Source organism: Sus scrofa, chromosome 7, assembly GCF_054392235.1.
Source record: "Sus scrofa isolate SSC_HxYL_T2T_F1_AM1 chromosome 7, Sscrofa_HxYL_maternal_Yorkshire_Landrace_v2.0, whole genome shotgun sequence".
Lineage (NCBI taxonomy): Eukaryota > Metazoa > Chordata > Mammalia > Artiodactyla > Suidae > Sus > Sus scrofa.
The window spans coordinates 67,864,877-67,877,001 of NC_139389.1; the positions used below are offsets into that span (position 1 = coordinate 67,864,877).

General features: G+C 54.8%; 2 protein-coding genes across 31 annotated transcripts in view; both read right to left on the reverse strand.

Annotated features, from left to right (window-relative positions):
* Positions 1-12,125, reverse strand: part of ARID3B (AT-rich interaction domain 3B) — a 491,508-nt gene that overhangs the window by 366,225 nt on the left and 113,158 nt on the right. The window lies entirely within an intron of this gene.
* The window catches only part of CCDC33 (coiled-coil domain containing 33), a 118,816-nt gene that overhangs the window by 85,051 nt on the left and 21,640 nt on the right, over positions 1-12,125 (reverse strand). For all 29 annotated transcript variants that reach the window (XM_084968739.1, XM_084968736.1, XM_084968735.1 and 26 more), the window contains one exon: positions 10,376-10,539. In XM_084968739.1, coding sequence (XP_084824865.1) covers positions 10,376-10,539 — 164 coding nt within the window. The remainder of the gene's footprint in view (positions 1-10,375; positions 10,540-12,125) is intronic.

Below are 12,125 nucleotides of genomic sequence, written 5' to 3' on the forward strand. Positions count from 1 at the left end.
GCCGCTTGTCCCCTACCTTTCTCTACACAATCTCCTAAGCATATGACAGGAGGAATTCCAGGTGGAAGGAGATGGGGAAGGGTGATGGCTAAAACCAAGGAAGCCTGCTGGTGCTGACTTGGCTCAGGCATAGAAAGAGTTAAGCAAGCATCTCTCTTCCTCCCTCTCTTTCCCTCCCTCTCTCTCTCTCTCCCTCTGTCTCTCTCTCCCCTCCCTTCACTCAACACAGAGGTCAGGCAGGGCTAGGTGAGTGGAGGAGAAATAACTCCTGAGGGGTGAAGCCCCAGGGGAAGGAGGGAGGCTTTTAGCAGGTGGAGGGAGGCTGCCAGGGTAATGGCTTTTCTTGGCACAGCTGACTCCTCCAAGCCCTTGATGCTATTCTAGAAATGAGGGCTAGAGGGGCCTCTCATTCCTCCCAGAATAGGAGAAGGGAGCCAGCTCACTCTCTGCTCTCAGCCCCTGTTCTGTGCCCCCAGTCGGGCACAGAAGCTGAATTCTAGGATCCTTCAGGCCTCTGATGGAGCTTAGGTCACCCAGTTCAGTCTCAGAGTCCAGGGAGCCCCTCCGGCGTCTGCCTCCACACAGCCCAGCCTGAGCCACTGGGGAGCTGCCAGGTACTGGGCCTCAGACTTAATCCAGCCCTGGGGGCAGGGCAGCCACCCCAGGATGGGACTGGGTGGGGTTCAGAAGCACAATGCAGTGCTCCTGAGTCCCAGGCTGCAGGAAATATAAGCCCCCTCAACTTGGCCCACCCCTCAGGGCGCTGGAGGGGTGTGTATGTTTGACAAACTCCAGCCAGGCCCAAGCACAGCTGTGAGAGGGAAGGGAGGGCTCTGCTTTCCCTTTGTGAGGTCAGAACTAAGGGGAACGCACTGTCTGGTTCCCAAGGGCTGCAGCTGTGAGAGGAGGTGAGCTCTGGAAAAGCACAGCATGTTGACTGGGAGTGAGCAAGCTCCTGCGTCACTCCCCACCCTCCCCTGTCCTCTGAATGCCCTCTAGGATGTACACCACAGGGTGGGACCTGTGTGCCACTGTCCTTGTATCCAGGAAGTTTTCCAGGACTCTTCTGCTTCCCCCTTCTATTACAAGCACATATGTGCATGCATGGGTGCATGTGCATACGTGTGCACATGCACACACACACACACACACACACGCAGGCTGCCTGACAGAGGTCTGTGTGCCATGCTGTACCTGATCTCCTTACCCACCTGCCCTGTCTCCCAGCCCTCAAGCTGCCTCCATGGTCCCTAAGCCCCCCTCCTACACCTGCTCTGCTTGCCCTCTTTGTCTTCCACATTCCTGAGCATCAGAGCATGAACAAAGTCTGGCTTCCACCTGGGTGGAGCTTTGGAAGGATGCATGCCACTTGACTTGTCCTCAGTGCCAATGCCAGGGCAGCCCCTGGAAGATCTGGAGAAACAGGAGCACTCTAATTTGGATCTGTTCTGGCTGCTGGGTCCCTGGCTGGGCAGGCTCGTAAATCCTAAAGACCAGAGGGATATTCCCAGAATCCCTGGGTGGTTGGGTAGATGGAGAAGGATACGACAGAGGGCAGAACCTTTAGGCGACTAGGTGGCAGAATAAGAGGCCTTGGGACCTTCTGACCCATCCTCCACAGCTCTGCCACTCTCTCACAGGGAAACTTAGAGGGAGGAGGGAAAACAGGTTGAGATTAAGATTCCTGCCGGCCAGATGCTGCTGTGTCATGACTAGGCCTCATTCCCCTATACCTGTACCCTCCATGTGGCCCCTGAGCCACAAAGGCCAGCCTCTATGCTCCAGAAGCCCAAGAGGCAACAGACTCCCAGGCCACAGGCCTAATTCCATCCCTGGAAGGCATAGAAAGACCTCACGACCTCCTCCTGGCCCAGATGCTCAGCTTTATGCAACAGGAACAGGATGCAAGAGATGGTCATTTGAACGGGTGGGTCAAAGGCTGAATTCTTGTGTCTCTGACCCTGACTGGGCTGGATGAGGGAGGGAATGATTCCTGGAGAAACCAGGGCTTGAACAGATAAAAAGGAGGACCTTCCCCATCTGAGAATACAGCCTGAGATTCTGAGGAGCCATGAGCTCATGGGTAGGTCTGGGGAAGGGCCGCCTGGCCTATCCAGGATCAACAGGTTGAGAGCATGTCTTGGAATAGTCAGAGAGGAAGGTGAGGCTTGTGGTCCTCCCTGACTTCATTTCCTCTCCAGCCCTCTTCTCCCCACACCCACAGGCATTGTCCTCTGAGGCCAGACAGGCAGGTGTGTGTGTGCGGGGGAAGCCCTGGCTCTCATAACCCTGGCCCTCATACCTCTGGCCTTGACCAAGCTCCCCTGGAATAGCTGGGCAAGAAGACAGCACCAAAGCCTCCATACAGGAGGAGCTGAGAGAGCTGAGGCAAGGAGTGTCTAGTCTGAAGCTTCCTTCTCTCGCCTCTCCCACCTCACCAGACAACAGCCTATCCACGACGCACCCCCCCCATGCTTGCCTCTCCTCCAGCCCCCAGTGCATCTGGTCCTTGTGGGTTTTGAGCTCTTGGGAGGCTGCCACTTAAGGCGTGAGTGGGGCTGTTATTCTCGGCAAAGTGATGGGCTCTCCTCCTGGGTTCCATTTATTAATTGGACTCTAATGAACCACCACTAATTGTTGATGGTGCTACACCACTACAGGTGGGTCTCAATTTCGAGAATGGAGGCTATAAGGGGGATGTCAGCTGGAGGCCAGCCCTCTCTGCATCCACAAGGGCCTGCTCCTTCCCTTGCACTTTCCTGTAAGGAGCGGGGACTGCTCTGGAAATCAGAAATGGCACCTTCCAAGGAAATCTGAGATGAGCATTCTGGCAAAGGGAAAAATCTTCCTGTGAAACGAGAGTGCTGTTCCCCACATCCCCACCCACACTTTCATCTGAAATAGCCCTGCTCTTCTCAGGGGAGCCCCTTATGGTCAACAGGCTCCCCTCCCCCTGGCAGCTCAGGGAGGCAGCAGGGCAGGGGTAGTCTTTCCATATGGCCCGGGGAAAACCACAACCCACAGAGTTTTGCAACTGTTCCAAAGCCAGACGCAAGCCCCAGTCTGTCAGGCACTGTCACATCCTCTATCCTTCCCTGGGGAGAATGGCCTTGTTTTCCATAGAGCCCTTTCTTCTCTGTTGAGACAGGAGATGGTGCAGGGCCAAGGAGGGTCCCCACCTGTGCCATCTGCCAGCCTTTGGAATGTCCAGCTGTGGCCCACCCTGTGGCCTAGCTTGGGGAGAAGCCCTGGGAGCCATCTTCTTAGGCAGAGGAGAGAGGGTCCAGCTGTCAGTCAATACCATGGCCCTAGGGGACAGAATGACAGTCCCCTGGGCAAGGGAGAGCCATGGGTGAGACAATGCTGGGGGATCTGCCATGACTTGGAATCCTTCTTGATGGGTCACTTGAACATCCCCTCTTCTGGGGACCCCCTTTCTCATGGACGCAGCCTTAGAGCAGGAGGAACGTGGGCAGACATGCAGGTGAACTTCTCAACCTCGGAAGAATGACCTGCAACACAGCCCTGCTTCCTGCCCCCTTCCCAAGGGACAGCCTCCCTGAGGGGTCCTGGCACCCAAATGCTGGGGCCCTGAGACTGCTCGGCTACCTTCTGCCTGGGGAGACTGTGGGCACAGGACAAGTGAGTGAACAGTTATCTACTTACTCACCCCCGGCCCCTGACAGACTGTGAGCCCCTGAAGGACAGGGGCCGGTCTTGTCACTGCTGCAGTTGTTCCCAGCTCCCAGTCTGTGCACAGTGGGACCCAGCAAGTGTTTGTTGAGTGAAGGAAGGGGTGAGAGACCCTTGGAAAATCATGTGGAGACAGAGGCTCCTCTCCAGCTCTGTTGGACCAGCCCCCAGCCCAGACTGCTGGGGCCCTACTTTAAACTGTGGCAGCTCATTAGTACTATCCTGGAAGCAGCTCTTGGGCTGGGATGAGGGTTCAGATTCCAAGTTCTAGCCTAAAAGTGTGTCCTCAAAAGGAGAGAAGCAGAGCCCAACTGTGGGGCCTGGGCCCCCTTGAGGTTCTGGGAACTTGGGGTCTTGAGACCCTTGGATCCTGGCCTCTGTCCCAGCCTGAGGCCCTGTGGCTAGATCCTGGGTCTGCTTCTCCTGACTTCCATCCTGACCATCCTGATGGACCCCAGCTGTAGTCATGATCTCACGGTCTCACCCCCTAGGCCCTGCTTTTCCAACACGCACAAAACACTTGTGCATATACCTAGCACTCCCCACAAGCCCTGGAGCTGCCTGGGAAGTCAGAAAGTGAGAGATGGGGGACGAAGAGGGTCAGGACCACCAGCCCTTCTCCTCACTCAGGGACAGCTGCCCCTCTGTCCCCACCTTTGTGGGAGTAGTCAGGGGAGGCCACAGGGTTAAAACCCCTCAGTATTCCCAGGCCAGAGAGACCACATGAGCACTCAGGCTCACAGGATGTGGGTTTGAGTCCTGGCCCCACTGCCTACTGACTGTGTGAGCTCATCCTCTAAGTTCAGCTCCTCCCGATAATGGCTCCCTTAACTCACAGGTTTCCAGGTGGATGGACAGCCACAGAAGAGGAGGGGATGAGAAGGCCAGTTTGGGGAAGGCTGACTCTGGGGTAGAGGGGACATCGACCAGTGGGTCCATAGGGCTGGAGCTTAGGCAAAAGGCTTGACCTGCATCCAGACACTCTGGAGGCTTCAGGATAGGGGTGGAGGGGGTTTCCTGGGGTGAGGGAGACCTCCCAGGAGAGCAGAGCTGCAGGGGAGAGTCGAGGACGGAGAGTTGAGGACTGAACAGGGCACGTGGGCAGTCACAGGGTACAAGGAGAAAAGACCCCACAGAGGAGTGGGCAGAGAAAGAAGGGGGAATCAGAACAGGGTGTCCTGGAAACAGAGAAAGAAGGGCTTCAAGAAGGCAGGACACCTCTGTCAGGGCAAAGGGTCAGTGGCCAGATGGGGACGGTCATCTTCATCTGCTCCACTCCCACTGGTCAGCACTGTGATCTTCCTCAAGTCCCTTCACTGCCCGGGGCCTTGGCCTCCTTGGCTATCACATGGGCGAATGCAACTGCCTCCCAGGGCTCTTTCAGAGACCACGTGGGTGACGAACTGAGCTCCAAGTGAGCTCAGCATGGTACCTCCTCAGCAAACAGGGGCCACTTTACTCCTGGTACTGTCCCATGACCACTGTTGCTGTGAGTATTATTTTTGTTGAGTCCAACCCTTTGGCTGCTGAGACAAGCTCAAAGGTCACCTGTAAGTCATGTGGGGCCTCCACCCACTTCACCCAAATTCCTGCCTTCTGGGGGCCTTTGGCCAAGGCCCACCCACCAACAGGGGAAGGTATGAGCAGTCAGGTCCCAGGAGGGGTCTTCAGATTGGTCAGCAGATCTTCTCTGCAAATCTGGGTGAGGACCCTGATACCAACTTCCAAGGACAATGGTGACATGACGATCAAGGTAGAGAGGGAGGTGGAAAGAGCTTTCGGATTTGGCAATCTCAGATCCTGGTCTCGGTACCCAGTAGTTCTGCGACTTTAGGCAAGCCACAGAAATGCTCTGAGCCTCAGTAACCTCATGTGTAAAATGAGGCCAGTGTTACCTAGCTCACAGGATCCAGTGATGATTCAATGCTATCACACACGCACACACCCTGTCCTAGCACATTTGACAGGTTTATGGTAGACACTTGGAAAACACAATCTTCTTTAATCTTCCTCTCTTACAAGGACCTTAGACAAAACTGCTCTACTTTAAACATCGTCTTCAATTAGTTGTTAGGCTCAGTCTGGGGCCAGGGTCAGGGCTCCCAGGGTCCTCCAAGAAAACCAAAGATCCTATGCGTATGACTAGCTGACCTGATCTGTGCCCTGTCCCTCTTACACCAGCTGGGCCCAAGCCTGCCCCATGTGCACAGAGGAAGTTGCCCTTCCCGTTCCAGTGTGGGCTCTGTCTCTGCTTGTTAGCTCTGTGCAGCAGGTGGTCAGAGAAGCGGCTGCCAAATGGCAGCTCAGCCACGGAGCCTTTGGCCAAGGGTCAGAACCTCATAGGCTGTCTCCTGGCTGGCCCTTTCCCCACACTCTGCCTGCTGGGGTACTCCCCACCTGTCAGGGCCACTGCCTTCCTGGTCCCTGCTGTGCTCTGACTGGCAGGTCTCTCTGTGCCAAGGTGGGAGGCAGGGGCTGGACACTGCTCAGGCTCCAGAGCCTTGATCCCGGCCCATACCAGTCATGGGAGACCTTGGGCCTGGCCACAGGCCCAGCAGACCTGGACACAGAATCTGCTGTCTGGTACAACTGGGGCACTTACTGACTGTTCCCCAGGCCAGAGCACAAACCAGCTTGGCAAGCTTGGAATAGCATGGAGGACAAGGCTGGCCAACCTGGCCAAGGGAAGGTCCCTGCTCAGAGAGGGGCAGGGACTGGCCTGAGGTCACACAGGGAATTGGGGCTGTGGGCCAGACTCTGGGTTTTCTGATTGTATTTCAGCTTCTCTCCACTGCCCGGCAGATTTCTTCTGCTAGGTCTCATGTGCCCACTGTGACTGCTACTAAGGATATGCCCCCCACCCCATGTCATGCTTTAAAGCTGCCAGCACCTCCCACTATCTGGCTCCACCTTCTCTACAGCTTTTTGGGTAGGTACCCAGGAGAGGCATTTGGGCATTGAGCGGTAAAGTAACTTTCCCAAAGTCACAGAGTATGCTTGAAACAGGACTGGATTCATTCACTCATTCATTCAACAACAATTTATTGAGAGCTTCCTATGTTTCAGAGACTGTGTTGAATGCAGGGATAGAATGGTGAAGGAAACAGACCCCGTGGTTTCTCAGGGAACTAGTGGGACACAGTGTGGGGAGGCACTGATGAAGCATAAGCCAAGAATCACATACAAGCACATAAAACTCGTGAAACTGCAGCTGCAACCCTGGAGAAGTACATAGTCCCTCGGAGGCATGTACTGGGGGAGAATGTGGCCTGATCTGGAGGTCAGGGTGGGCTTCCTTGAGGAGGTGATGACTGAGCTAAGATTAAAATAGAGGAAGGGAAGAGAGAATGTTCTGGGGCAGGGAGAGTGCAAAAGTCTGGAGTAGGAGAAAGAGGGTCTGCTTAGAGAATTGAGAGGTGTTAGTTCATTAGGTGTGGCTGGAGCAGAGAGAGGGAGGTGGGAGGTCAGGTTGCTGGGGAGCTGGAGGGGCTGATAAAAACCCAAGCATCTTGGGCTGACAAAAACCCAAACATGTTGGCACAGATTTGATCCCTGGCCTGGAAACTTCCACATGCTGTGAGTATGGAAATAAAAAATAGGAGTTCCCAGTGTGGCCCAGTGGGTTAAGAACCCTTTGCTCTTTACCCTGGGAGTAATTTGAAGCCATTGGAGGGTTCAAAGCATGGGTTCCTTTGGTACTATGGCACCAGAGTATTGAATGATAACCTGCCTTTAGAGGGGATCTGAAGAGGGGCAATATTAGATGTACCACAAGAAGAAAAGTGCAGAAACCTAAGGTGGTGGAGCTTGCAGAGAAAAGCAGCCAAATTTGAGACAGGAGAAGAATCAACACGATTTGGCAAGGAACTGGATGAGGGCAAAAGAATGTGGTTACTGATGCCACAATAGGGATGAGCTCATGCAAAGAGAGAGTACAGAGAATAGGAGAGACCTAGTGTTGAAACCTGGGACAGGCCAACATTTAACACCAGGTAGAAGAGATAAAGCGGTACACGTTGAAGAAAATAAGAGCAGAGCATCTTGGAAGCCAAGAAAAGAAAGGGCTTCCAACAGAATGAGTGGTCCTGAGGGGCTCTTGCCCAGATGAGATACTCACTGGATGGGGAGCTAGGCATGGCGATCACTGGTGAACTTAGAGAAGGGCTTTCAGTGGAGAAGTGGGGTCAGACTGGAAGCAAGTCAATGGCTCAGATGGAAAGAGACAGAACCAACCACAAAATGAGCCAAGTGGACCTATTGGTCTGGCATAGATGCCACTGGAGCACACACCCTATTATTAGATTTGCTTAAGGCTAGAGCCTGCAGGGTGAAGGGAAATGGCTATGCCCCAAACTAGAGAGGCCTCATCTTTGAACCTGAACCCTCTTCTGCTCCCTGCTAATGCAATGAGTGATTGAATGGCTTCAGGGCACTCTCAGGCCTGTGCTTCAACCCCCATCCCCTCTCCCCGCTGCCCCCCTGCTGGGAAGGCAACAATCCAGAGAGGAGGGCAGTGGAACTAGGCAGAGAGAGGAATCTCCAGGATCCCATGCCTAGTTGGAAGGGAGACAATACAGGATGGCAGAGAGTAGGAAACAAAGCCAGGAGACTGCCTTGAGGGCACCAAAACACAGGCAACAAAAAGATGGGAGACACTATTTTGGAAGAATATGAAATTATGTATATATATATAATATGTTACTTAAGATTTAATATTATTTAATATATATTAAATATATAATATATATTTTAAGCATTAAAATATCCATTGTGAGAAAAATGAAAACTTTAGTGGACTTGCTTATGCCTATTGCATGCTTTGTTGCTGTGAATTTGGAATCAGACATGGGGCACAAGTAACATATTCTTTCCAGGTTTAGGGCTTCTGAGGGTCTCCATCCTCCCTCTGGGGTTCCTGCCTGGGGCTGGGGGGTTGCACTGAAAGCCCCTTTCAGGTCCTGACAGCTGGGCCTTCTTTCTCAGAAGCCCTCCCTTCTGCTTTCATTTGCATCTCATTAGCACCTCCCAGGGCTGGTGGCAGCTCAGCTGCCTGGAGCCCTGGAACGCTGGCTTCAGGATCGCCCAGGCCTGCTCCCTGCCCCCTCCCTGGGTGGAGATGGGTGCAGTGATGCGCTCCCCACCCCCTCTCCACCCCTCACCCAGGCTCAACGGCTTGGCTCCCACTGCGTGTTCCCATGGCAACCGGGTGATGGCACAGGTCGAGGTGCCTGTCGAGGAGCCAGGGGCCACCCAACTCCCCGCCCTGCCGCCAGGACTGGATTGGAGATAGGCAGGGCCTCAATCTCTTGAGATGATCAGCGATAATTGGTTTATGGAAATAGCTGAGGGGAGAAGGCAGTGAGGGGAGAAGGCCGCTCCCTGCCAAGCCTGCTCTCTGCCACCTGTCCTTCCTCACCACGGAAATGGAGTTGAGGGAGGGGAGGGCTGAGGAGCTGGGCAGTGGAAGTGGGGCTTTTGAGACAGGCAAGTGTTTCACCTGTTGGGCTCTGACACACCATCTATCCTCCTTTCTCTGTGTGGGTGTGTGTCTGTGTTGGGGGGGGGTGGATTTGTTGTCATAGTAACCTGGGTATTTGCCTGGCTCCTTGATCCCTAAGTCTGTGCTCAGGCCTATACTGGGCACATTGTTGGGGAAACGAAAAGGGAGACAAGGGATCGGTCCTAGGCAGCCCCAGTTCAGGGGACAGAGGGGCAATACATAACTTTATTTATATAAATATGTCAGACAAATGTTGCCACTGTTCCAAAGGAGACAGCGCTCAACCCAGGTGGCTGCCTGGAGGAAGAGGCTCGCAAGCAAGGCTTTGCAAGTGGGGTTTCAGAAGATGTTGGGGCAGGCACTCCCCAAGAGAAAGTGTGGGCAGAGCCTGCAGGCAGGCACTGAGTGTTGCTGGTAGAGGTGGAGAAGGGGAGGTGTAGGTAGCTTGTGGGGAGGCTCCCAATGGCTACAGAAGAGGCTAAGGGATGGCAAGCTCATGGGAGGGGGCTTGATAATCAAGACTGAGCCCAGGTACAACATCCATATAGAAGGCTTGCTGGCTGGAGACTGTTGCCCCTTGATGCCCTTCCAAGAGCAGTGAGGCCCATGAAGTGGGCAGTGGACACGGCGTGGCGGACCTCACTTGGCCACCAGGCTGTGAGAGGTGTGTGCCCTGACTACAGCTGGTTGGAGGGGGCCGTGCATAATAGGATCGGAATTAGGGAAGCCCCTGTGATAGAAATGACTGGAGAAGTGGGGAGGGCCTAGGAGGATGGTTGTGAGGACCCTACCCCAGGACTGGGTGCGGTAGGATGGGGCACTAGGAGGCTGGGAGAGGCCAGACTTAGGTCTTCTCCTTCCCTTGACCATTACCTCCCACTGAGCCCAGCCCAGGCCTCTGCCTCCAGGGGCCCTGACCCTTGAGTTGGATTTGTGGCCAAACCCTGGTCAGCTGGTTGTGGGGTCAAGGAGTGGCTCTTGCCTCCCTTCCCGGCCCACACAGCAGGGAGGAGGGCCAGGCCTCACATCTGCAGAGCCCAGAGCCCCTGTGTGATTCACACTTGGCTTCCCCTCCAGGTACTACAGTCCCAGCCCAAACCTTTGGGTGCTCATATTCCAAATACCCATCTGTGTCCCAGCCTGGACACTGTCCCCTGCCCCCACTCTTAGCCAGCTACTTACACTACCACAAAGGGCCACGGCTCAGAGCCATCTTTGCAGGTGGGTAGGTTGGTGGCCCCATGGAGAGTGACTGTGATGATCTCCTTATTAGGGGGAGCCAAGTGGCTGATGACAGAGTCCACATTCTGGGAGGTATTCGGGGGGTCTTCTGGGCCCTCAGTGACCTGTGGAGAAAGCCAGGGCTGAGTGGCCTCTTCCAGTGTGGTCACCTCCCTTTACCACCTCCCTCTAACTCCAGCCCTGTCACAGCTCCCCTCCAAGTGGCTGTTTCCCTCTGTCATCCCCATACCACATCTGGAACCATAGGAGCAGTCACCTTTGACCCCACTTTCTCCTTTCTCCCACACTCCACATCTCTGTCTCCCTCTTGCCTCCCCCAGTCCTGGACCCATCACTTCCAGAACCAGACAGGGGACTGCACCTTTCAAGGCCAGTCCCACCTCTGAGCCTCTGCTTTTGCTGGTACCTTTCCTTGTGATTTCTAAATCTGCCTGCTTTGGAAGTACTGGCCATCAGCCCGCTTTGCTGCCTTCTATAACTTCACCCCAGGCCATTTGTCACCTCAGGTCCTTCCTGTGCATAGCACTTTATAGTTTATAAGGCTTATCCACATCCATGAAGTCACCCAAAGCAATTAATGGAGATGAATGAATGTGTCTTTCCCAGATGCCTCATCTATATCCATCTTCTACCCAAGAAACCCTGCAGACCAAGCAAGAGGAGAGGTGCCCGCACAGGGGCCTCTTAGGCGGGCTGTCCCAAGCAGACGCATGTGCAGGGGCTCAATGGTGCAGCAGCTTGTGGAGTCACAAGCCGGAAAGCAGAACCTTGAGCAGAGGCAGCAAAGTGAGAAGGGGAGGGAGCCTCCTGAGGCCCAGGGCAGGCTCAGTTTGACTCAGGAGGCAGTGGGGAATCAGGAAGGGTGGCAGAGCTGGGTTAGGGACATGGGGCTGCTGTGGTTGGGGTGTCCTGTCCTCCCTCTGCACTTCCTGGCTGGCTCCCACTCACTCCCAGTACCTGGAATTGACACAGTTGACCTTAAGCCTCATCTGGCAGGAAGCCACTCCCACCTTTTGTCCCTTCCATTGATTAATCAGCACCAGCTGATGTGAGAGGCCACGGAGGTGTCCTCCTGGCCCTAGGAGGGGAGCAGTGGGCCTCCTCAGGTGGGGGTGCAGCCCTGGAGGGAGCACTGGAGGCTGACCCAAGAGAAGCTTGGTCTGGGAGATCCTGCATTCCAGGGCAGGCGCTGGCAGGGGTGGGAAGAGTCCACAGAGACCATGGAGAACAAGGTGAGCCAGAGGCCCAGAGAAGAGTGAGGGTCTGGTCCTGGGCAGGCTTTGTGCTCATGGCAGCCTCAACAGGTTGGGTCCCCTGGCTCTGTCCTGATAAAGACCGAGTGTTGGGAGGGGCTGAGTTTAAACCAGCTCTGCCTCTCACTATGGTGGGACCCAAAGCCAGCTGTGCTCTGAATCATTTTCCTCAACAGGATGATGAATGCTTGGGCCAGCCTGTCCGAAACCCACCCTGCTTCCTGTGCGAGGGCCCAGGTTCCCCATACACTGTTCCCCTTTGAGCCTGGGGGTCCTGGCACAGTAGCTCCTGATGCCGGGAAGCCTCCAGGCAGAGGGAAAGGGAAGGGCTTTTCATGGCTGTTGCATGCAGTTCCTGTGCTACTTCAATCCGTCAGCACGTCCTGCCAGCCCCACCTTCAAACCAGGTCTAGAATCCAACCCCTTCTCAACATCTC